This window comes from Lycorma delicatula, chromosome 10 (genome assembly GCF_047948215.1).
Source record: "Lycorma delicatula isolate Av1 chromosome 10, ASM4794821v1, whole genome shotgun sequence".
Taxonomy (NCBI): Eukaryota; Metazoa; Arthropoda; class Insecta; order Hemiptera; family Fulgoridae; genus Lycorma; species Lycorma delicatula.
In genome coordinates this window covers 93,494,394-93,518,528 of record NC_134464.1, presented here as the reverse complement: position 1 = coordinate 93,518,528, position 24,135 = coordinate 93,494,394, and the positions used below count along the sequence as shown (strand labels likewise).

Sequence of the window (24,135 nt, the reverse complement as noted above, 5' to 3'; positions counted from 1 at the left end):
CCTATGGACATATGCATAATTTCACACATTTTATGTTTTATCCTAATGTTGTACGTGAGTGGCTTTATTATTTCAATGTATTACAAATAAATTATTAATATAAAACAAATTACTCAAGATTTTTATCTCATTGATGATGATGATAATGTTTAGCCATTGTAGTTTTGATTACTGAATGTTAAAAAAATGCAAAAGATGATGTAACTAATCAACTACTACATTTGCCGAACTAGCTATGATTGTTAAGGAACACTTTTTACTACATCAGCAAAGCTGTTTGTTTCTCATTAAAATAACATCATTTGTTACATGTAATGTTATAGGTTTACTGGTAATTGTGCTTTCACTTTTTATTAATGGACTGTATGATATGATCTTAAAATACTTTATACAAAAAGATCTATAAGATGGTTTGTGGTATAGTTTTTTTTTCTTAAACAGAGTATAAAAACTGAAATGGATTTTGTTAATAACAGTATAAACTTCAATAATTTAAAAATTTTTAAACCAAGTCTTGAGTATAATGTATTTTTTAAACAGATATCTTGGGTACACTTTGCGATTTAATCGTAATTTAAAGGCATTTTGTATAAAATTTTCTTAATTTTCAAAAATTTCAGCGTGAAAGATTTTGTAGAATTGTGGTTTGTTCAGATAACCTTGCTGTTTGTATTGGCATCATTCATTGAATATAGAATTTATCCGCTTGTTCAATTTCTGGCCAGAAGAATGTTTAAATCATTTTAACATATTAGGCTGCAACCCAATGACTTTTCTATTAAAAATAACTAAACCCCAATAATTTCACAAATGAAATTGCACACCAAGTGGTTACAATAAATGGATGTTGGCGATTCTTTCAAAAAAAACTAGTACCCCGTAACATATTTGAGCTTTACTTACAATACCCCTGACCTTTAATTTCTTTGTAATGGCAAGTGAGGGGAGAATACCAAAAAATGAAAAATATTATTTTCTTTATATACATAACTCCTCCATATTATTGTATTAAAGATATTATCTAAATACATAATTATTTTTTAACCCTTTTTTCGTTGAATGTAAACATTAAGCAGTAGCTTAGACAGTCAATTTTTAATTCTCAGCTTTTTTCTAATGGTTGTGATCCTACATGATTTTTTTAAAATTTGAATTTATATTAGTTTTCTATGATTTTCTGAGAATTACACATGAAATTGCAATGGATATTTCCAAAAACTGAGCAAGACAAGACAATCGTGTATTATAATAATATTTAATTACTGAAATATGTAAATAATTTATAATATTATAATAGTAAATATAATGCAAAGAGAATGAGAAAAATCATTATATACAGTTCATTGGAACTTCTCGCAAATATTTGACTTTTGTGTGTATTTAAAGCATTTTTTCTGAGATAAATTTACCTGTCTGCGTGAAGGTCTTTGTCCAAATCCAGTACAGTTCAAAAGTAACTAACACATTATGGTAAATTAATTGTTAAAAGAGATTCTTGTTACTTAGGAATTAGAAACTTACAATCTAAGAATAGAAGTTAAAAATATTTTATTAATTTAATTAAATGTTTTAACATTGTTTATAAATGTAATAATTTATTGTATTTTACATTTATTTATGTTGAATTAGAAATTAAATGTTTATTTTTTTTGTTTCAGAATGATGGTTCAATTGAAGATTTGCGACAGTTGGGGAAGAATAAAACTAAAGTACTTTCTGTGATAGATGGACGGCGTGCTCAAAACTGTACAATTTTGTTGTCAAAATTAAAGATGTCTGATGAAGATATATCAAAGTAATTTGTTATTTATATTTAGTAATTATAGTAATGCAACTGAAAGATATGTATTTCATATTTGTAACATATTATATATTATATAATATATATATATATTTATAAAACACATGTTTTTATACTTAAAATACTTTTTTGTTTGCCTGCAATTTGGTGTATCTGTAATGTCTGATAAAAGAAGTACTATATATATGAATCCTTAAGCAATGTTTAGAGAAATTTTACATTATTTGGAAATATTTTTGAATGTATGTCTATAAATATATATCAATTCTTTTAAGAATCATACTCCCTCTGTACTATATATTTATTTTATCAGATCAACGAAACTACAGAATAAATATATAATAAATATATTTATTCTGTACTTTGATTGATCTAATAAAATAAAATATATATATTTTAGAATTTAAAACTTTAAAGATTAGGTAATCTTCAGTTTACTGATCTTTCTACAGTATGCAACATGAAATTGTTTTTTTCATTGATTGTGAAATGGGTTTAGAGTATGCACACTAAATGGCTTCACTTTTTCATAAATAAATTTAAAAAATTAAATTATTTTTTCCCTTGTAATAACAGGGTGATGCCAAATTACAGTTAATGGTAAATTTATTTTGTAGTTATAAAAAAATGTTGTGATTATAATTAATATTTTTAATTTTAATAATTTAGATTAAACTTAGCTAATGTTGAAGACCGTGAACAACTTCACTCACCACCTTTCCCATTATTAACTGCTATGAATGGAGTTCATGTTAAAATAGATTGTATTAATATATCTTATTAGTATTATTTAATTCTTAAAAATCATTTGAAAGAATTCCTTGAGATTATGACACTGCAGTTTTAGAAACTATTTGAGAAGGTATATAATTTTAACTATGTTAGAGAGGATATTACAGCTTTGTTACTTAAATCGATGTTGTAATTAAATTTTTTTTTTTTAGGGTCATCATGAGTATGGACAGTAGAGATGAGCTGCCGTTAGATATGGTTGAACAGTTGCTTAAATTTACACCTAGTGCTGAAGAAGCAGCATTACTAGAAGAGCATGCAGAAGAAATCGATAATTTAGCACGTGCTGATAGATTTCTTTATGAAATATCAAAGTAAGTTGTCATTTGTAAAAGGAAAATTTTTTAAAATAATTTTTGTGTAAGCAAGGGTATATGAAGAACTTCTTCAATGTATTTTACCTTTTGCTTGCAACAAGTCTAGTAAAAAGGGTATTCCTCATCCTATAGCTGCAATTTAATGTATGTCTGAAACTCTGGGATGTCAAAAAATATTTATATATAGAATACCTGGAAACTGGGGAACTGTAAATTCTGTGCAGTACACAAATGTTAAAAATATTTAGTCTGTAGTCAGGTTCAAAAATCCATTGTGCCAATAATCCTTCAAAATAATAATGCTCAGCCACACATTACACATTAACACTGAGACTCTTGTGAAGTTGTAATTCAAATGCTTTCCACATCCTCTGTATTCATCAGATTTATAGGCTTGCAATTTTCATTTCTTTCCAAATTTAAAAAGGGACCTTAAGGACATTAATTCAACCACAGATGTTGAAGTGAAGGATGTGGCAAGGTCAGAGATCAAGAAAAGATCACTATAATTCTTAATTGACAAAATAAAAAACTGATTCATCACTGGAAGATATATTACTGTAAATAATGATTATGTTTAAAAGTAAATGCTGTTCTCGTCAATAAAATATAGTTTCATACCATTTTTGTTTCATAAGAATATTTCTTTCCATTTGTGGGTTAAATGATAGTTTACATTTCTTTTCAGCCACACCGTATAATTTAAGTCTAAATATTTATGTCTAAAGTATATATTTGCATATAGGTATGTGTGAATATAGTACTTCTTTAATATTCCATTATCTTTTTTTGGAAATTTGTATTGCATTATAGTTCATCTGTAGGCTTTATATTTTGTTGCTTGTTATTTGCAGGTGATAATAGATCTTTTTTTACTTGTTCATTCATACTTATAAAAGAAAAATAGAGCTCTTATGAATATATGATTTAAAAGTAATTTCATAAAAAATGCTATAAATTTGGGGACCTCCATACATTTTGGATAAAGTATTTTCTAAACCCATTTAAATGTTTTTTAAAATTTATTAATATTTTTGCCGTCTTTGTTATCACTTTTTACCTCGTATAACTTGTATGCATAAATTTTTGTTCAGGATACCTCATTATGAACAGCGATTAAGAAGTTTACATTACAAGAAACGTTTTAATGTATGGGTTAATGAAATTGAACCAAGAGTTAGAGCTGTTATGGAAGCATCAAGAGAAGTTTCTAGATCTAGAAGATTACGTCGTTTATTAGAAATTGTTTTGGCACTAGGAAATTACATGAACCGTGGTGCTAGAGGCAATGCAACTGGTTTTAGATTGACATCACTTAACAGATTAGCCGATACTAAATCAAGTGCGGTTAAGGGTACTACATTACTGCATTATCTTGTTGAAATTTTAGAGAAAAAGGTAATTAATATATCATTTTTTTATATACTCTTATATTCTTTTGCAATGCAACATTTTTTATTTTAAGTATTCCATACCTTCATGGTTATTACAAACTAATAAATGCCAATAAATTTCAGGGAAAATTGTGCCCATCATTGTTTAACTAACTTTTAAATTTTTGTGTGTTCTACCAGAACCAGTTCTGTTTAATTTTAGAGTTCGTCTATTATTATTTTAATTACCTAATTAAAATACATTCCTGAGTTATTTTATATTTTGTAGAAGCATTCGGTCATAAGAAGGCAATTATTGTTATTAAAAAATGTAATAGATAAAAAAGTAATACATTTTTTATAGTTACATCCAGTAATTTATTTTTTGATAATATATAGCTTTTACCATTAACATTATATACAGCTTGCTGCTATTGCAATCACATTTTCTGAATTATTGACTGGCAGGCTGGTGTATTTGATTAGTATTGATTTCTGAATTAGGTATTCTTAGTTCCCATGAATTATGATATTTTTTTCACTTCACTTTAATGTTCCTCTTGAAAACCAATTGTTTGTTTTTTAATGACAAAAAACATTCTTTGGCTAAAATTTTTTATTTCTAAATATCTTTGTTATACTGCAACACCAAACAAATTAAAATATTTATTATAAAAGAATAAATTACAAAAATGTCAATTAATATGTTATTCTTTGTTATGTCTGGAGTGTCTGTTAATTCTATGATGTTTGGTGTGTTGAGTTAGTTGCTTTTTAATTTGTATTTAAAATATACACATTGTTTTTATTTACATGTACGTCTGCATTTCATGATTATATTTGGGAAGATTAACTCTGTTGTTTTGTGTATAATGCTTGTATTGTGATTGTTGGGCAATCAACATCTATTAGATTGCCCAATAGGAAAATAATTTCCAATTTAATTTGTATAATAATGGGTTGTATTGTTGATTAGTATGATTTATTATTATGTTACATGGACTTCAATAATTTGTTGTGGTTTTGAATACAACGCCCAAAAACTTTCCTGAAGGCATTTATATAAATCTGGTTTGTGATCATTAATGTGAGCTAGGTATCTATTTTTATCTTGCATGCTATATTTCTCAACTGATGCAGGCTTTTGTAACAGATGATGTAAAAATTAGTAAAAAAGCTCATGCATGTATGTATATGCTGTTTGGGATAATAAGGAATCTCAGTTGTGGTGAGTTTGACACGTTTTGAAGGTATACAGTTGTCTACTTCAGGTACGTGTATGCAGTAGAAAGTGCTTACTGTATTAATATTCTGTAGCACTGTAAGTTGGAGCAGGGTTTATTTATGAATTTGAGGAATAAATGACATTTACTTCTGTTTCTTTAAAGAAGTGTATGATATCACTAATATAATGATGTTATATTTATTCTTCACAATTCTCTTTGTGCCATGTATTGATCTTTTCCAAGTATAAAATATTTCGGCCAATAGACTAGGAAGGAGGTTAACCTATTGGTTAGCTTGGTTGACTAAATATTGATTGGCTAGTAACATTTATTATTATTATTAAACACTTTTTATTCTGGTATGGCTGATTTAATGATGTAATTTCACATACTAACAAACACATTCAGAAATAAATAAATAAGCAGGAGTATAAAAGTGGACTAAGTATTAAGTTTGTTAGCCTGAAGGTACATTCACAAATATATATAAAGAATATACATGAGCACTGTTTCTAAAACACTGTTAAACTTTGCAAATCATTCAAAGAAGCAGAATCTGCATAGATTAATCTCAAAATATTAACCTAGCACGCAGGAGATTAAAACCGTGTTTAACATTATAGAATTTAGAAACATAAAATTTAACAAAAACATATTAACTAAACAAACATAAATAATCATGTATGAATTTTTTTGTCACTGCAAAAAAAGCGCTTACGATGGTACACCATTTGCAACATCACTGATAACTGAGTAGCAGAGTAGTTCAGAAAATATTTTGTGAAAATTCAGTAACATGTATTTAGAAAATGAGATTACTTTAAATTTAATCATATTTTGTCATGTTGATCAATAAGCTGTACTATGATTATTTTGCCAATTAGTTAAGAAATTTCCCAATTAGTTTTATTGTAATAAATTCCATGATAAATCCAACATGATATATATATATCAAATTTGCATTTAAATGTTTGCTCAAATATTAAGTCTCGCAAATTCTTTTTCTTATTAAAAAAATATATGTTTTTTGTGTATTTTGTAATGATTGTTAGAGTAGTTTGTTATACAATAATATTTTAAATTTGATGAAATTTTTTTTATTACTTAACTTTATTTATTTTTTATAAGTTAAAATAGAATGAAAAATTTAATTTTACTGTCATTAATAAAATTGATCTATAATTTATTGTCGTCAGTCATTGTGTGCATTATTGCTATAAAGTGCTATAGAGACATTTGTGTAAAAAGCAAAAAGTACTTAAACTGTTTGTTTGGATGTAAGGAGATCTGTAAATAAAGCAATGAGATTAGTTTTTTTTTGGCAGCCAAAGTAGCAAGACTGTAAAGTTACTAGTAAACGTATGGTTATATGAAGAGCTGATTTATATTAGGTATTGATATTTTGCCACGTGAGATGTAAGCAAACTTTTCCTGAAAGGACTTTTTGTTGTGTGTTACAAAAATGAGTAATACTAATTATGAGCAATATCGTGCCATCAAGTTTTGTGTTAAACTCGACATTACTATTGAAACTTTTCAAAATTGAAAAGAGTGTATGTATGGAGATAATGCTCTGTCATGAGCCTAAGTTTTTAGGTGATTTAAAGCATTTTCATATGGCCAGGAATCAGTTGTGGATGATCCTCACTCTGGAAGACCGTTAACATCATAAAGTGACGACAATGTTGAGTGAATCAGAGACTTTATACAGTACGACTGACGATTAACTGTCAGAATGATTGCAGAGCAATTGAATTTGAACCGTACCACAGTCCATCAAATTTTGACAAACTGGAATTGGACATGAAAAACATTTGTGCAAAATTGGTTCCAAAAAACTTCACTGTTGAACAGAAAAACAATGTGGTAGAAGTGTGCCTGCGATCTTCTAGGGCAAATTGAAACTGATCCTGATTTTCTAAAAAAATGTTATTGCTGGTGATGAAGCTTGGATGTTTGAGTATGACCCAGAAACAAAACGCCAAAGCAAGGAGTGGCAAACTTCAAACTCATCACATCCCAAAAAAGCAAAAAATGAGCAAATCAAAAACCAACCATACCAATTTATTATATTATATAGTAATGACATTTTCTATAAGGAGTTTTGTCTACATGACAGACTGTAAATCAATATGATTACCGAAAAATTCTTAAAAGATTGTGGAAAAGAGTTGCCCGCATGAGACCAGCCATGAAAGACAATTGGATGCTGCATCTTGACAATGCACCTTGTTACACTGCACTTTCAATTAATGAGTTTTTGGCAAAGAAAAACATTCCTACAGTTCCTCAACCACCTTATTCACCTGACTTGACACCCTGCAACTTTTTCCTGTTCCCAACTTTAAACACCTCAAAGGATACCATTTTGGAACAGTAGAAAACATTTTTAAAAAAGTAACCGACCACCTGAAGGATATTCTGGTTTCTGAGTTCCAACACTGCTATGAAGTGTGGAAAAACCGTTTGAAGCGTTGTTTGGCTTCCCAAGGGAACTATTTTCAAGATGATAGAGTCCATGTATAATTGAATTGTAAGTAAAACGTTTTTCTGAACCAGTCTCATTACTTTATTTACAGACCTCGTATACCTTATTTTCAGAAAAAAATATTTAACGTTGGAAACTGTGTGTTTTTAAATGAACTATATTTTGAAACCTCTATAGAAAGGATTATTTTTTTTGAATTTTTTTAAAATAAATTTTTTATTAATAGTTTTAAAAAGATTGAAAAGGAATAATCTAAAAGCAGATGAATAAGAGGTAAATTTCACAGTGCAACAACAATTTATACTGTTTTCTCTTGAAATTGTTTAGGATAGATCTGCCCACTAAATGAGGAAAGAAATTATATTAACACAACCTATGTAATTGGTAGTTAATATATGGCTAAGTAATTTTTATTTGATTTTGGATATTGCTAAGAACAAATATACATACCATATCCATTTTATCTGGATAGTTGAGTAAACAGAGGTGTCCAGTCAAAATTAATTCACTGTATAACTGTATTAAATATATTTTTTTATTTCAAGTCAGATGTAGATTAAAAAAAAATATTTTATTTGTTTACAGTTCAAAGATGTTTTGAAGCTAGAAGAAGATATTCCACATGTCAGAGAAGCTGCAAAAGTCAGGTAATTTTTTTGGTGTTTGCAGTCAGTTATTTAGATATTGAGTATTAGTGTAGTACTAAGTTACATAAAATTATTATTTGTTAAAATTTATTAGTGCTGTTTGTCAAAGTGGGTAGTACATATTAATTTTTTTTAATTTTAATATTTGTATGGAAAATATATGTAATATATTTTATTTTGATTACTTTTACATAATTGTTAATTTCCATTGCAGCCTAGGAGAGCTTGAAAAGGATATGTCACAATTAAGAAATAATCTAAAAGAAGTTGAAAGGGAATTAGAATTTCATAGAGTACAACCTGTTGCTAATGGTGACAGATTTTTGCCTGTTATGAAGGAATTTCTTTCAGTTGCTACCTGCCGGTTTTCTGAATTAGAAGATCTTTTCCAGGATATGAAAACAAGGGTAAGTTATGTTACTGTTTATCAGTTTTATTTATTAATTGAATCTGAATTTTCTCAAAAATAACTTTAATTGTAATTTAAACTTAAGCATATTTTCTGTAAACAGGTATAATTTCTAAAGCTACATAAAAAGTACCATTCATACTCAACCCATGTTGATGTTTCAAATGCCAAGGTTTTGATCACACCGCAACATATCTTGCTCGAAGATGGAGGTCTGTGCTCGATGTGCTAAGGAAGGCCACAATGACAATGCCATAAAGATGAAAAATGTGCGAACTGCAGTGGTTCACATACAGTCCACTCCCGAGATTGGCCAAATTTTAAAGAAGAAAAGGCAGTTCTTAGAATCTCTTTTGCCACCGCTACATCAGAACAAGTTCCCACAAATTTAGGTAATCAGCAGGGCAGATCCTGCAATGAGCTAAAACATCTTGTTCAGATGTTATCCGATCAAGTCACTACACTTACAGCCACTATTTCAGAGCTGACAAAAATGATCAAAAAATCATTAGTTGCAGTTAGTGAATCCAATCGTGGATCCCATTGAAAGTCCCTGTCCTGATAGTTTTACCTTTGCAGGCAAGGATAATCACAGCTGGTGGTAAACAATTCACTAAGCTCCCTGTTACGGGAGCCTCCACAACCACCCCCTCTGAGATGTTACGTCATCTGCGATTTCCCGTTTTTCAAAAATCTGGATATGGTTTTGGAACCGTCCGACCCCAGGGCATCAAAGTTCCTTACCATCAAAAAAATGAAAAAGAAAAAGCGGATTACATACACCTAATTTTTTATATATTTTCCTGAAATTCTGTATCTATGAACCTTCTACTTTTACTTAAGAACATCATTCAGTGGAACGTTAGAGGTCTTTGGTTCCATATTGAGGATATTAAGGTATTGATGGGCGCATATGAACCACTAATCATGTGCTTTGAAGAAACGCATCATCTGCAAGAAAATGCAATAACACTCAGAGGCTATCTCTGTGAAAGATAAGACTGTCTAATGAGCAGTAGAAAGAATGGTGGAGTTTTTATTTTCTTACGGAATGTGGTGTCTGCTACCCTTATTCCTGCTGTTGCTCTCTATCCCCTTTAAATTGCATACCTGCAATTTGTATCTCTCTGTGAACTCTATGCTCTAGAATTGTCAAATCTCCTCACACAAATTCCATTGCCATCATTAATAGTAGAAGACTTCAATGCCCAGCATATTTCTTGGGGCTAATCTTTCTGCTCTTCTCGAGGAAATATGATAGAGTGAGACAAAACTTGGATCTTTGTCTACTGAATAATAGATCACACACATTCATATCCTTACATTACCTCTCCGTATGCTTGCCAAGTTTGCTCCCTTGTATTAATTGGTCTGTTAGTGATGACTTTCATGGTAGTGATCATAGGCCAATTATTATTGCTTTTGGTGTCGACTGTGAGGTGAAAAAAAGGCTACGGAGGTGGATTGTTGAACAGGCAGATTGGAATAGTTACCATAAAGCCTTCCCATCACAGTATGACTATGGCGTGAGCGTCCTTGATAAATTTCCTCTTTTACATCCATGATACTTGAGAATTCCAATAGATATTTCCCACAATAATCAGGATTCCTTAAATGTCCTTCCATTGTTTGGTGGAATGATGATTGCCAAAATGCTATTAACAAACGACGGCAGGCACTGCATAAATTTAATTGCAGGCCTACAAATGAACATCTAGATTTGTACTGTAAGCTAGAGCGGTATGTCGTCTGGTATTCTTGGACACCAGGAGGAATTCATGGAGAAAATACATTGACACCGTCTCACACACTATTCCCATGTCTACTGTGTGGAAAAAATCTGTGCAATTTGCTGATCACCAAAACAATCTATTCTCGGGGTTATTCATGAAGGAGTTCTCCATCATCATCTTTTGCTGTGGCAACTACCTTAGCAATTTTTCTGCTCAGTGTCTCTCACTTCATCATGTAGTAACGAATTTCAGAGATACAAGATACAGAAAGAAGTACTGTTGTTAAACATTGGTGAATAAATGCTCCATTTGTAGTAAGAGTTGTCACACGCCCTTAGAAACTCATGTGACAACATTCGTCTCTGTTTGCTGTCGCACCTTCCTCATTCGGCATTACAACACCTATTGAACATTTATAATGATTTATTCTCTGCAGAAGTCTTTCCCATTCGTCTGATCAGAAGCCGTTGTCATACCAGTACTTAAACCTAGTAAACACAGAGCAATCCCCTCAAGCTACCACCCTATCTCCTTGACAAGCATCTTATGCAAAGTAATGGAGAGAATGGTGAACCGCAGACTTATGTGGTACTTGGAGAGACATGGCATTTTATCTCCAGAACAGTGTGGTTTCTGACAAGGTCGACCCTCCATTGACCATTTAGTAATATTGGAAACAGCTATTCAATACGCTTTACTACTTCACCAGCACCTTGCCTCGCCTCGTCGCTATGTCGCTATCTTCTTTGATATTAGCAAGGGGTTCAACATGGCCTTCCTTTTTCCTGTTTAGCCCCTGGGAATTACCATCTGGTAGATGATATGTATGCGTGTAAGTGAAGTCTTGTACAGTCTCAGGTTGACCATTTCTGAGTAACGTTAATTGAAACCGAACCACCAAAGAACACCGGTATCCACTGACTAGTATTCAAATCCATATAAAAGTAACTGCCTTTATTATGACTCTTAACGCTGGAACTCTTGACTTCCAAATCAGCTGACTTGCAAAGACATGTTTACCACTAGACCAATCACGTGAGTGTTCAACACGGCTTGGCGACATGGTATTCTCTGCACCCTCAAAGAATGGGGACTCAATAGAAATATGCTTGCTTTTATTAGGGATTTCTTAAATAACTGAACTTTCCATGTTCATTTTGGAGATTCTCTCTTGGGTAGCTTCATCTTGGAGAATGGAGTATGTCAAGTTAGTGCATTAAGGTGCCACCTTATTTTCTATAGTCAACAGTATTACTTAATGTGTGCGAAAGAGTTAAATGTCTGGACAAAGAGTTAAATGTGTGGGGGATTGACACTTGTCTCGTATATATTGCGTCCCGTACAACAGCCACAGCAGAGAGACTACTACAAAACACTACAGCTTGTCTTGAAGCTTGGTCCAAGGTTACCAGCTTAACATTTTCACCTGAGAAAAGAAAATGTCTAGTCTTTTCTTGCCTGCAGGACCCCTTTATTCTGTAAGTCTTTCTCATTGGAGAGCTAATTGCTATTTCTTCTTATGTCAGATTTTTAGATTTATTTTTTTGATATCCACCTTACATGGGTCTAGAATATGCTGCGAGTCCTCAGCAATATCAATTGGGGTGCCGATCGGTCATGTATGTTGCATTTTTACTATTCCTTAGTTCGTTCCTGTTTAGATTATGGTTGTGTCATGAACTCTTCAGTGTGAAATATTGTGCTTAAAATGCTGGATGCTGTACATCATGCTTTCCTTTGGCTTGCTTCAGGTCCCTTTAGATCAAGTTCTGTCATAAGCATTCTTGTTGACTGCGGTGAGTCATCACTTTGGGATTGAAGGGACCAGTTTTTAGCATTTTATTTTACCCGTCTTAAAGGAGAGTCAAATCACTGGGCTTTTGATGCAGTCCTTGGAAATCCTTTGAGGATTAAGATATGAGGACCCATCCATGTTATACTGCACCTGTAGGTATTATTCATACCCAACATTTACTGCACCTTATAAATTTTGACATACCTTCTATTTTTCCAATTTATCTGTGTTAATATCTTGAGTGGAGAATCAACCTTTTAAATTTTATGTTTGATTTCACAATATACAATAAAGAATCAACACCACCTATTTTCTTTCAGCAAATGTTTCACCATATTCTCTCAAAGACAAACCCAGCTGAAGTAGTATATACGGATGGGTCGAAACAGCACGGGATGCGCATTTATTGTTATTGACCGATTCTATTATATATCATTATTGTTATTGACCGATTCATAATACCAGTATTATGAGTGTCTTTACTGCTCAACTATACGCTATAAATAAGGCTTTGAATATCATTTACCTGAAGTACCATCATATCCTTATTTGTAGCAACTCGTATACTGCGTTCAAAGCCTTAAAAAAATTTTTATTCCAGACATCCTATCATTAACTGAAATCTACAATGCAATTGCCGAGTTGAATCATTGCAACATACATGTGAGTTTCTGCTGGATCCCTAGTCATGTGAGGAGGATTCCAGATAATGAACATGCAGATTCTGTTGCTAAAGACTCATGTAGTCAACCATCCTTCACTACCCATGTTACTACATCTGACTTTATTAACTGCATAAAACTCACACTTCATGTGAGGCAAGATGACCGGGTTGCCACAGTAGATAATAAACTTAGACATATCAAAGACACTGTGTTGCCATGAGATTCCTCCCACAAGATTTTTTTCCATGCGATTCGCTGAGAGGAAGCGGTCCTTTGCCGATTGTGGAAAGGACATAAGAGAGCTATTCACGGATATCTGATGTCAGCAGAAAATGCACTGATATGCATATGATGCGACTGCTGCTTGACTGTGCATCACATCCTTGTGGATTGCATATATTATGTGGCCTTGCATTGTAAATTTAAATTTCCCAGGAATTTTTGTCAAATCCTGGGCAATAAGAAAGAAGTTTTGGATCAAAGAGTTAATATTTTACATACTTTCTAATAGTGTTGTTAAATTTAAGTTTAATTTTGTTTTAAATCTCTACTTTGTTTTTATTTTTGTTGTTTTATTTTTATATTTAATATGTTTTGTTTTCCGAGCGATGATAGAAATTTCCAGGCGAAAAAAACCAGAAATGTTTCTCACCCAAAAAAAAAGAAAAACAAATCGGTTGCAAGAGTTTCTATTGAAGTTCATTTATTGTGTATTAAGCATTGTTATTTTATTTTATTATTAGTAATAAATATAACCGATTATATTATTACCATTTTTATTCACTACATCATTCAGTTTTGACTACCATTTCTTTTGTTATTTTACTATATTTCTAATGAGATAAATACTAGAAATATAATGACTTTTTTAGTATTTATTTTGAAATAATTATAAATATGAGAAAACCAAATTCATATTATTAAATTCATATTATTAGCAATGTTATTTAATAGTTTGTTGAAAAAAATAACAGCTATAATCTACTTTAATCAGAAGCATTTTTGTTCATATTTTTCCTGTTTATGAATTTAAGTTTGCTGCACTGTAGATTGAAGTTGATCACAGCCCTGTGGCTGTTCAAGTCCAGATACAATGTTAATTTTTCATGCAGATCATATTATATGATGAATAATTTGATCATTTATTTTAATTTATTGACACCATAGTTGGTTTGATTATACATTTCTGAACCCACTGGGTTGTTCTAGTGTGAACTTCCATTGCATACAGAAGGTTTCAAAGCTGAGAGTTCTAGGGTTTAAATTCTGATAAAGGCAGTTTATATGGATTTGAATACTAGATCGTGGATACTGGTGTTGTGTGGTGGTTGGGTTTTAATTACCTGCAAATCTCAGAAATGGTTGACCTGAGACTGTAAAAGATTACATTTCATTTACATCCAAACATATCATTCTCATTCATTCTCTGAAATAGAACCTTATGGTGGTTCAGGAAGCTAAACAGAATAAAGAGAGAGTAATCATTACATGCAAAGTACAACCACCAATTTAAGTGAAAACTACAAGCCCAACCTTGAAGTAAATTTCAAGGTCTTTTTTAATTTTTTTTTAACTTATTTTAAATTATGAAGTTTAATTGTATAGAACTGAACTCTTATGTGGTCAGTGTTTTAATATTATATGCATACTTATACATTTCAGTTTGACAGAGCAGTTAGACTTTTTGGTGAAGATAATTCAACAATTCAACCAGATGATTTCTTTGGTATCTTTGATACATTTTTGACTGCATTTAATGAATCACGTCAGGATAATGAAAATATGAAGAGGAAAAGAGAAGAGGAAGAAAAGCGAGCAAAGCAAGATGCTGAAGTAAGTAAAGATGTTTATAAACTTTTAGATTGTTTCATATAAAGATTATAAAAATGCTTTATAAGCTATCATTTCTAGATAAGTTTAGATTGTTACTAGCTTTTATTAGTTAGTTTGTACTTTAAAGCTGCTTTTGATTGCTTATGGTTTGTTTCTCAGTGTAATTATTATAGTAGTAGTTTTCAAGTGTAGTCACAATATGATTTTAAAAAAAAATCAATTTTAATTTGGTTAAAATCCTTAATTTTTATTGAAAGTAGATACAAACTAATCTTTAATTGCAGTTTTGTAGTAGGAAGAAGAATCTGAACATTTTGAAGTGGATGAACTTCCACTGTTTCCAACAATAAAAATTGTTTAAACTTTAGTACTGGTGAATTTTCATTAATAGACAAAATAAAAAAAATGTTGAAAAGTTTTAGGAATTTTTTTTTAGAATTAAAGTTTTGTTTATTTTAATAGTAGATGAAAATATAAGTTATATTTTAACAACAACCCATTCCTCACAGTATTATTTTTTTTATTTTACCTTCAATAAGAAATCAAATAAAATGTCAAACATATAACAAAATTTCATTATTATATAGAAGAAATGTTTATTTATTTTCTCATTATATACAAATACATTACATTTGGACCAATGCAGCAGGATCCTTAGAGGCCTATAATAAAACATTTAGTCTGGAAGAATAACTTAATGAGTTTTATTCAGTTTTACTTAATAATAAATAATAACAAAAAATATAATATAGCAAAAAATAGGTATAATGGATTATGGAATGGATAAGACAGTAAAATGCAAATCCCACATCTTGATGGTTTTACAATGTAAAACATCTGTGGGACTTAGCTAGCATCCTAAAAATTGAAAAATGTGAGTGTGATAAGAGTGACCAAAATTAGTAACGCTGGGTACAGTTCTATATGTATGCTGTTGGTATTTTTTAACAGTTAATGTATTTAAAAAGTATACACACTATTGACTGTTAAGCTCAATGTTGAGAAATAAAAAAAAGAATTGATAGAAATATCCAAATAACAGATATGAAGTGTACCATTTACGTTCTCAAAACTTTACCAATCAAACATAAACGTAACTTATTTATGTAAAGAAGTATAAAAATCTTGTATCACTCAAAAATAAAAAAAGAGACTGTAGAAAAATACTGTAACATAACATACTTCAGCATTTATTTTATTATTTTCAGTATGATAAACTGATAAAGATAAGAAAAAGAAATTAAAATATTTTTTATTGGAATAAAAGAAAAACTAAAAGAATATATTGTAAATAAAAAAAATATGCGATTCAAAAAAAAAAAGTTAAAAAAAAATTATAACTAATAGAAAATCTGAGGGAACAAGAATTATTCAAAGAAAATTAGGTTATACATCAAACTGCAATTTGTATCTTTGAGGCACTTTAAAACGTAACAGAAGAAAATATTATAGTGTTAATATAAAAATAAAGATAAAAGTACAAAAATGGTATTGGAAGATGTCTGAATAATAAAGAATAGTTACGAGGAAGAATTTTAATATTAGTAATAAAAGAATTGGGATAAAAGTTTTTTGAATAAATTTATTGAAATTCTGTATAACATATTTAGATTGCTGTATTGAGTTACTTGGTAGTAATATATTAATATATATAATATAATATATTCATTGATATGTTGAAGTCATTTTGTGCATTTTCATATCTGAAAATCATGAAACCAGCACAAAATAATGCTGCTTAAGTTAGCATAGAAGTATGTCAACATCCTTACCGAATAAAAAGGAATTTTCTCAGCAAGTTTATGACTATGCAGTGCCTACTTGGTCATCTTATTTTAGTCAATGTATTCTGTACACAAGATTTTTAATGCTTTTGATGAACCTCTTTTATATTTTTTAACACTTAACAGTAAAAATACTGAAAAATATATTTATTTAATATTGGTATTTCGCCATCTATCAGCTTTTAAATTCGTGAGTTTAGAAAGAGGTCCTTCATGATTCTTTAATTAATCTTGTTGTTGTTTATTTTACCAGTAGAACATTTTTTGGTTATATGGGAAGAAAATGTTATACTGAATTTTACAGTTGTATTCACTTCAGTTCTTCCAAAAGACAATTCAAAGGATTATTGTCACTGGAATTACTAAAAATTTATTAAATAAAAAAAATCCATTTCGGCATACCGGTAGATGAGTTAGATTTTACCAGTGCTAAGTAAGAGATAAAAAAGATTTCCACCTTAAAGTTAAGAAAAACTTCAAATTTACTCAATACGACATTGTTGCATGTGAAAAAAATTTCACATATTTAGCATATGACAAGCCCATCTTTTTACAATTCCAGCAACATTTTGGTCATCCCTTGCTGTAAGGGTTGGTCATATAAAAAATTGCTACAAACAAAAGTTTTAAGTAATTTTTAGAGGACTAATGATCACTTTAAACCGATTCGATACTGTGCCTATTAAGGGAGGTATGATTTTTTTTCTCTTTAAAACCCCATTTTTTCCATCCCCTAGATCAATTGTTGGTGATATCAAAAAACTTTACTTAGATAAGTTTTAGGCCCTTATCCAAAGAATAGCAGCAACTTTAAACGAGTTTGGTATGTTATTTTAATAAGAAAGTTATAGCGATATTTTGTTTTTTTCAAAACAGACCCCCACTTCCACCACTATGGTTCGATTTTGCACATTAACTAACTTGACCGAGATTTTGAGTCATTATATTTTATTTATCAATTTTAAAGTGATTGTTGCAAAATTATGGCTATCATGTCCACAAGAAAAGTCATATATGTATGTATAAACTGATATATGTATGTTTGAACTGATAATACTTTTTTTCATCAGAGGCCATTTTTCATCTTATCACCACAAATAGCTCAGTAGTATGTGGTATGTTCATGTTCTCAAACATTATTAATATCCTAGCATAGATTTATTTAACATAGTTCCCAATGAATCCAGAAACTGATGAAAAACAGGCAAATCTAGAAATTTAAAAGGAATAAAATTATAAAAAATAATCAAATTTAAGTTTTTTATTATCATTGTTTTATAACAAAAAATACCTCAGTTTTATTTAATATTATACTCTAATTTACTTAATTTTTATTTCTTTTTAACTTCATTAATTATATGTTTTTTGGTCAATTATATGTTTTTTTAATTATATGTTCATTTATGGTCATGTACATCCTTTTTTTGTTTAATTATGCTCTTAGCATAAAATAAGAAGATCAATGAGACAATTAAACAATAGAAGAAACAATACATCATCATCCCTCATAAATTCTAATTCATCGTGGTCAGTAACGAATAGTCTTTGTAAAGAAATTAATCAGTGGGATGTTATATTCTAGTTATAAGGTAAAAAAAAAACATGGTGAGACGTGCATGATTTAATAAATAAAAGAAAACACATAATGAATTGATTATTCTACACTGTTGAAGCACTTGTTTTAATATAAATGGATTATATTTTATTTGTATCATACAGTTATTAATAGTTTTTAAAAATATACACACAGTTTTCTTTACGTGTTTAGTTGAGACTACTGAGTAGCATACACTGTTACTTTGTTATGGGAGTTTATAATTATTATTCACAATAAAAATATTCTATTCAGTTATTGGCAGTTCATCACACTACTGCTTTGTTCAGTATAACAAAGTATAAAAATATCAATTATGGAAGTTTAAAAATATAAAGAAAAACAATTTCTATAAGAATTAGAATATTATAATCAGTCTTTAATCATAATTAATTGTCAACATCTGTCTATTGATTTATAAATTCATACATATTAAAAGGAATGGCGTAATACATGTTAATGATAAAAATAAATACACACAGAGATGTTAAACAATATGCGATATCAAATGTAAACATTTCGTTTCCTTTTCCCATGGCTGACCATGAATTGCAATAATTTTAAAAGAATAATACTTGAAGTCATCTCCATTTAAACAACTTTTTCAACTAAAGTGAAATTAAGTATAAATTACACTTATTTAGAAGATAATATCTCTAAAAATGTGTAAAAATGGAAGTTATTTGTACATTATCTTAGTCATCCTGCACTGCACTAGTCACGTACAAATTCATTTTTAAATTGAAAGTTTAAATTAAATTTGCCTTTCTGCACCACATTGGTCATAGAAATATTAATATAACTAATCTATCGTGTAATTTTGGTTTTAGGTTACTTTTGCAGCAGCTGTACACATTTTTTGAGTGTGGTATAAAGCACAATGATTTCTACTTACTTTTTTAGTATTGAATTGATTTAAGAAACTTAAAAATAAATATATATATATATATATATCTTTTTTAGGAAAATATATATATATTGTATATATATATTTATATAAATATCTAAGGAAAATAAACTGTAAAATAAATTGTTAACCCCTTGGGTGCTTTTATACAAAATGAATCTTTCAGATTCATTACTTTAAAAAAAACTAATTTAATAGTAAGCTTAAACTAGGGGATGTAAATAAACTTAAATTAATGTAAAATTATGTAATTAAACTAGGGGATCCAAATAAAGTTGGATCTGAAATTGAAAGGAATTGGAATTAATTGGAATTATAGCATTTGCTGATGATATTGCAATTCGTGGAGAATCTTGAATCTGCAGCAGAACAAAAAAAATTATCTAAAAAAAGTCATAGAGAAAGGACTAAAACGGTTTCTTAAAAAAACTTAATTCATGACCAGCATCAAAGGTTCATCCCAAGTCCTTAAATACAATATATGGAAAAATCAGCATAGTCTATAAATTTAAACATCTGGAAGAACTAATCCAAAATCAGTGATTTATGTAAAGAAGCCAATCAAACAAGAATGAGAAAATTGGAATTGACCTACAAACTAAACATGTATTTACAACAAAAAGTTATTTGAAGCCAAGTGGAGTATAAAGGATACTCTAAAGTAAACATCGCTGGGAAATGTCTCTCCTTAAGGTTGGTGAACCTGTGTTGTTTATGGCCACACTAGTAATGTACACACTGCATTGTTGTCTGTAACTTGTCACGTTGTAGTGTTGTAGTGTCTTTGATTATGTGTGAAAAATTGAATAAGAAAATTGATGTTGCTGCCTACTGTGAAATTTGCAGTGTCATGTTTTTTAAATCATTAAAACATTAAGCCGGCTGAAATTCATAGGCAGTTGGTTGCTATGTATGGTGATAATGTAATTAATGAAAGATACGATGGAAAATGGTGTGAAAGTTTTAGAAATAGCAAAATTAGTGTGCATGATAAAGAACGTTCAGGGAGGCCCTCAATAATCACAGAGGACTTGTTGAAATGCATCAATGATGTAATCAGAAATGATCATCGCACAACGATTTCTGACCTGGCCCTTCTTTTTCCTGATGTTTCAATAGCTGTTATTGGTCACATTGTTCAAGACCATTTAAGTTTTAGAAAGGTTTGTGCACATTGACTGCTGCACACCTTAACGGAACATCAAAAAAAAATCTGAATGGATCTGCTTTGGAATTTTTGATATGCTACACAGAAAAAGGTGATGAGTTCCTTAATTCAATTGTTACTGACAATAAACATGGATTTTTTTATTACACCCCAGAGAGAAAACTGCAGTCAAGTGAATGGTGTTATCCTCAGTCGCCAACCAGACCAAAAAAGTTCAAGCCATAGCCATTTAGACGCAAACTGATGATCGCAGTCTTTTGGAATCGGTTTGGCATACTGCTGATTGATTTCGTGCCACATGGAACAACTATATATTCTGATACTTACTGCGAAACTCTACATAAGTTATGGAGTGCCATTCAAAATCAGTGACATGGGCCGCTGACAGATGTCGTTGTCCTGCCGCATGATAATTAACTTCCACATGTTGAGGGTTCGACACGTGATTTACTGAGAACATTTGGATGGGAAATTTATGATCACCCACCATAAATAGTTTGGACTTAGCTCCTTCTGATTACCATTTGTTTGGGAAATTGAAAGAATTTTTGAGCGGTAAGTAATTTGGGGGTGACTATGAACTTAAAAAATGCTATTAATCAGCTTATATAATCTAATTTTATACGTACAAAACAGCTGGTGTATACATACAGAACAATTGGTGTTAATAGTCATTATAAGGCTACCTTTGCCCAATGTTAATTAGAGTGGTCCCTCTTTTGTTTAGATAAATATTTTGTTTTATTAGTTATATATATTTCTTCAAAACAAAATATTAACAATGTGTTAATAATTAAGACATTTTATAGTAGTCTATTTAAACTGTATATTCTGAGCACTGTGCACTGTTGATAAAACAAACAGTAATGTCAAAGATACTATAAGAACATATTTTTTGCAAGAAATTGTAAAAAGGGGTTCTATTTTCATTCTCCATACTTTACATATAGCATTGAAGGGACTAAACAGAAAATTCTTATTTAAGTTCTCTGTTAATAATTTATTATATCTTAAACGTAAAGGAATGTTTCTCCTTGATTCATGTAATATTTTAAAATCTGATATCTTTACATGGTTTTTTTTTTGCATTCTGTAAATTTATAAAGGCTCACTGATATTGAATTAAAATTATTGGTACTTATAAAGGCCAGTTTGATTTTATTTAACGATAGCTTTTTATATCTGTAATTGTAACATCATTATTTTTGTGTAAATAACTGACATTGTAAGTAAATAAAAATTGTGAATGTTTGAGTTATTATTGGAAGTATTTGAATGGTAGATGTTTGAATGTTATTTAGTTAGGCTGTGAATTTGTTTATTTACAATTCTAAAATAATCTTTTTTTTCTCTGTAAATTATAAATCCATATTTAAAATTGATAAGAAACACAGAACTATCTGTCCTTGTCATTTTAGAACTGTCAAATTGGATGTTATAGTATTATTTAAGGCCTAAGAATTATTAACATTAAAATGAGATTTTTGTGTTTTTAATTTTTTAATTTCCATTTATATTATTTCCCATTGGTATTACGTGAGGATTCATTATATAATAATTTAACAATCTTTATAAAGTACTAAGCATTTCATCATTGTTAAATATCTATTATACTTGCAAATATTTTTTGCTTAAGTATAATATGTCTATTAGTGCTCCCTCAAAAAGTCAGAATAAGTTTTTGCACGACACAAAAATTTGCTGTCAGATCATTGTTTAGTGCTCATAAGTGTGAAATGTGTAGACTGATATTAGAAAATTAAAACTTAAATTTTTGTGTTTGGTAAATCAACACAACACTTAAGCTTCCAAGAAAGAGCCTTATTATAACTTTGTTGCCATTTTTAATAAATTTTCAAACCATTTTAAATAATTTAAAAAATGTCTTTTAAAGAAACAATATTATTTCACTGAATTAAAACAAATATTAATTAAAAAATAAATTAATATCCCCTAAATTTTCTGCATCCCATTTAACACATAAATGTCTTACCAAAATATTGAGAATTAATGTTTATATTTAGTGTATTCATGTATCTATCTTGTTATCTTATTGGGTTTATATTTTAAGTAATTTGTAATGCAACTCTGATCAAAATTTTACCGTGGTTTCCCTTGATCCATCCAGTCAAACTCTAGCACAGTTCCTTCTTTATCCATGGAGTAGCTTATCTACTTATTTGTGATACAAACTATAAACTTCTGTTAATCTGTAAACTATAATAAAAAGTTTATTTATTATTTTGATTAAACTTAAAAATTATTTTTCAGATTGAATAATCAATATGATTTGTAACGAAAGCTATTTTGTGTAGCCTGTTGCTCATTTTCCTACATCAATAAACAATGCTAAAGAATCTCTCATTTAGTATCCAATTTGGAACTCTAATAATAAGTAATTATTTATTTAAGCAATAATAACAAGCTGATGCCCAGTCATAATTATTTTTATTTTTCTTCATTTGTGAGAGATCTGAATCAAGTGTTGTAGCTTACGACATAAATTAAGTCTTACGAAAACTAAACCTGGAACATTATAAGTGAAAGACATATGCTAAAATTCTACCATGGAGATTAACATGTTGTATAAAAACAAATGTAATTAAATCATTACTTCAAAGCTAAGAAAAAGAATTGCATGGTAAACAAAGTTGAGTTACAAGTGGCACTAGTCAGAGTTGTTTTTCTGTAACAATAATTTTTTCAGCTATACCTGCAATGAACAGTGTGTCATTCATAGATCTGATTATCCCCTGAATTTCAGACAAGTTTAGTATTTAATTTAGTATAGAAGGTGATTGGAAATCACTTTATTCCTCACTATCTTGGCATGAGTTATTATTTTTCAGAATGACTATGCCATTTTTATAAATGATTTGTTTACTTATTTTTGGTTGCCTACAACCTGACAGGCTGTTAGGTTATGGCATCCTGCATACATGTATTTTTTACATTTTTAATTAATTTTTTTGCAGTTGAAAAAACGAACAATGGAGAGAAAAAACAGCCGAACATCGGATTCAAATAGTATATTTGGTAATGGAGCTCTAAAGAATGGATTAAAAGGAGCAGAAAATGGTGCAAAAGGAGAATTTGATGATCTTATTTCAGCTTTAAGAACAGGTGATGTTTTTGGTGAAGATATGGCAAAAATTAAAAGAAGTCGTAAATCTAGATTAAATGGTAATTCACCTCCACGTTGTAATAGTCTTAGTAGAGAAGATAGTCGAGAAAGAGTCCTTAGAAGACAGTAAATAAATTTTTGATTAAAATATATATATATGTATATGACATATTATAAATTATAATTAACTGTGAGGAAAAAAATTATTTAGAAATCATTTTTATTTTCGCATATTCTTCTGATTATTATTATGATACAACATTGTTATTCAATAATAAAAATATACATACGTATTATAAATAATAATTTTGTACATTTGTATGTACAAAAAGGTATATAAAAGCATTGTAATAATTTTTACATCCTATTATTATCTTATGAACATTTTGGTTTACATGAATCTTTTTAAATAATATTTTTACAATGTTATTACTTTATGTAAATCGATGGAAATTTATGGAATAAATGATTTTACTATA

The 24,135-nt window shown here is 29.6% G+C and overlaps 1 protein-coding gene across 4 annotated transcripts in view; it reads left to right on the top strand.

Moving 5' to 3' along the window:
• DAAM (disheveled-associated activator of morphogenesis-like protein) overlaps nucleotides 1-23,925 on the top strand; it is a 618,370-nt gene extending 594,445 nt beyond the window's left edge. For all 4 annotated transcript variants that reach the window (XM_075377248.1, XM_075377249.1, XM_075377247.1 and 1 more), the window contains exons 15-21: nucleotides 1,659-1,795; nucleotides 2,746-2,907; nucleotides 4,005-4,308; nucleotides 8,583-8,644; nucleotides 8,859-9,051; nucleotides 14,909-15,079; nucleotides 23,508-23,925. In XM_075377248.1, the coding sequence (XP_075233363.1) occupies nucleotides 1,659-1,795; nucleotides 2,746-2,907; nucleotides 4,005-4,308; nucleotides 8,583-8,644; nucleotides 8,859-9,051; nucleotides 14,909-15,079; nucleotides 23,508-23,786 (1,308 nt within the window). In that variant the 3' untranslated portion in view covers nucleotides 23,787-23,925. The remainder of the gene's footprint in view (nucleotides 1-1,658; nucleotides 1,796-2,745; nucleotides 2,908-4,004; nucleotides 4,309-8,582; nucleotides 8,645-8,858; nucleotides 9,052-14,908; nucleotides 15,080-23,507) is intronic.
• The last annotated feature ends 210 nt before the right edge of the window (nucleotides 23,926-24,135 follow it).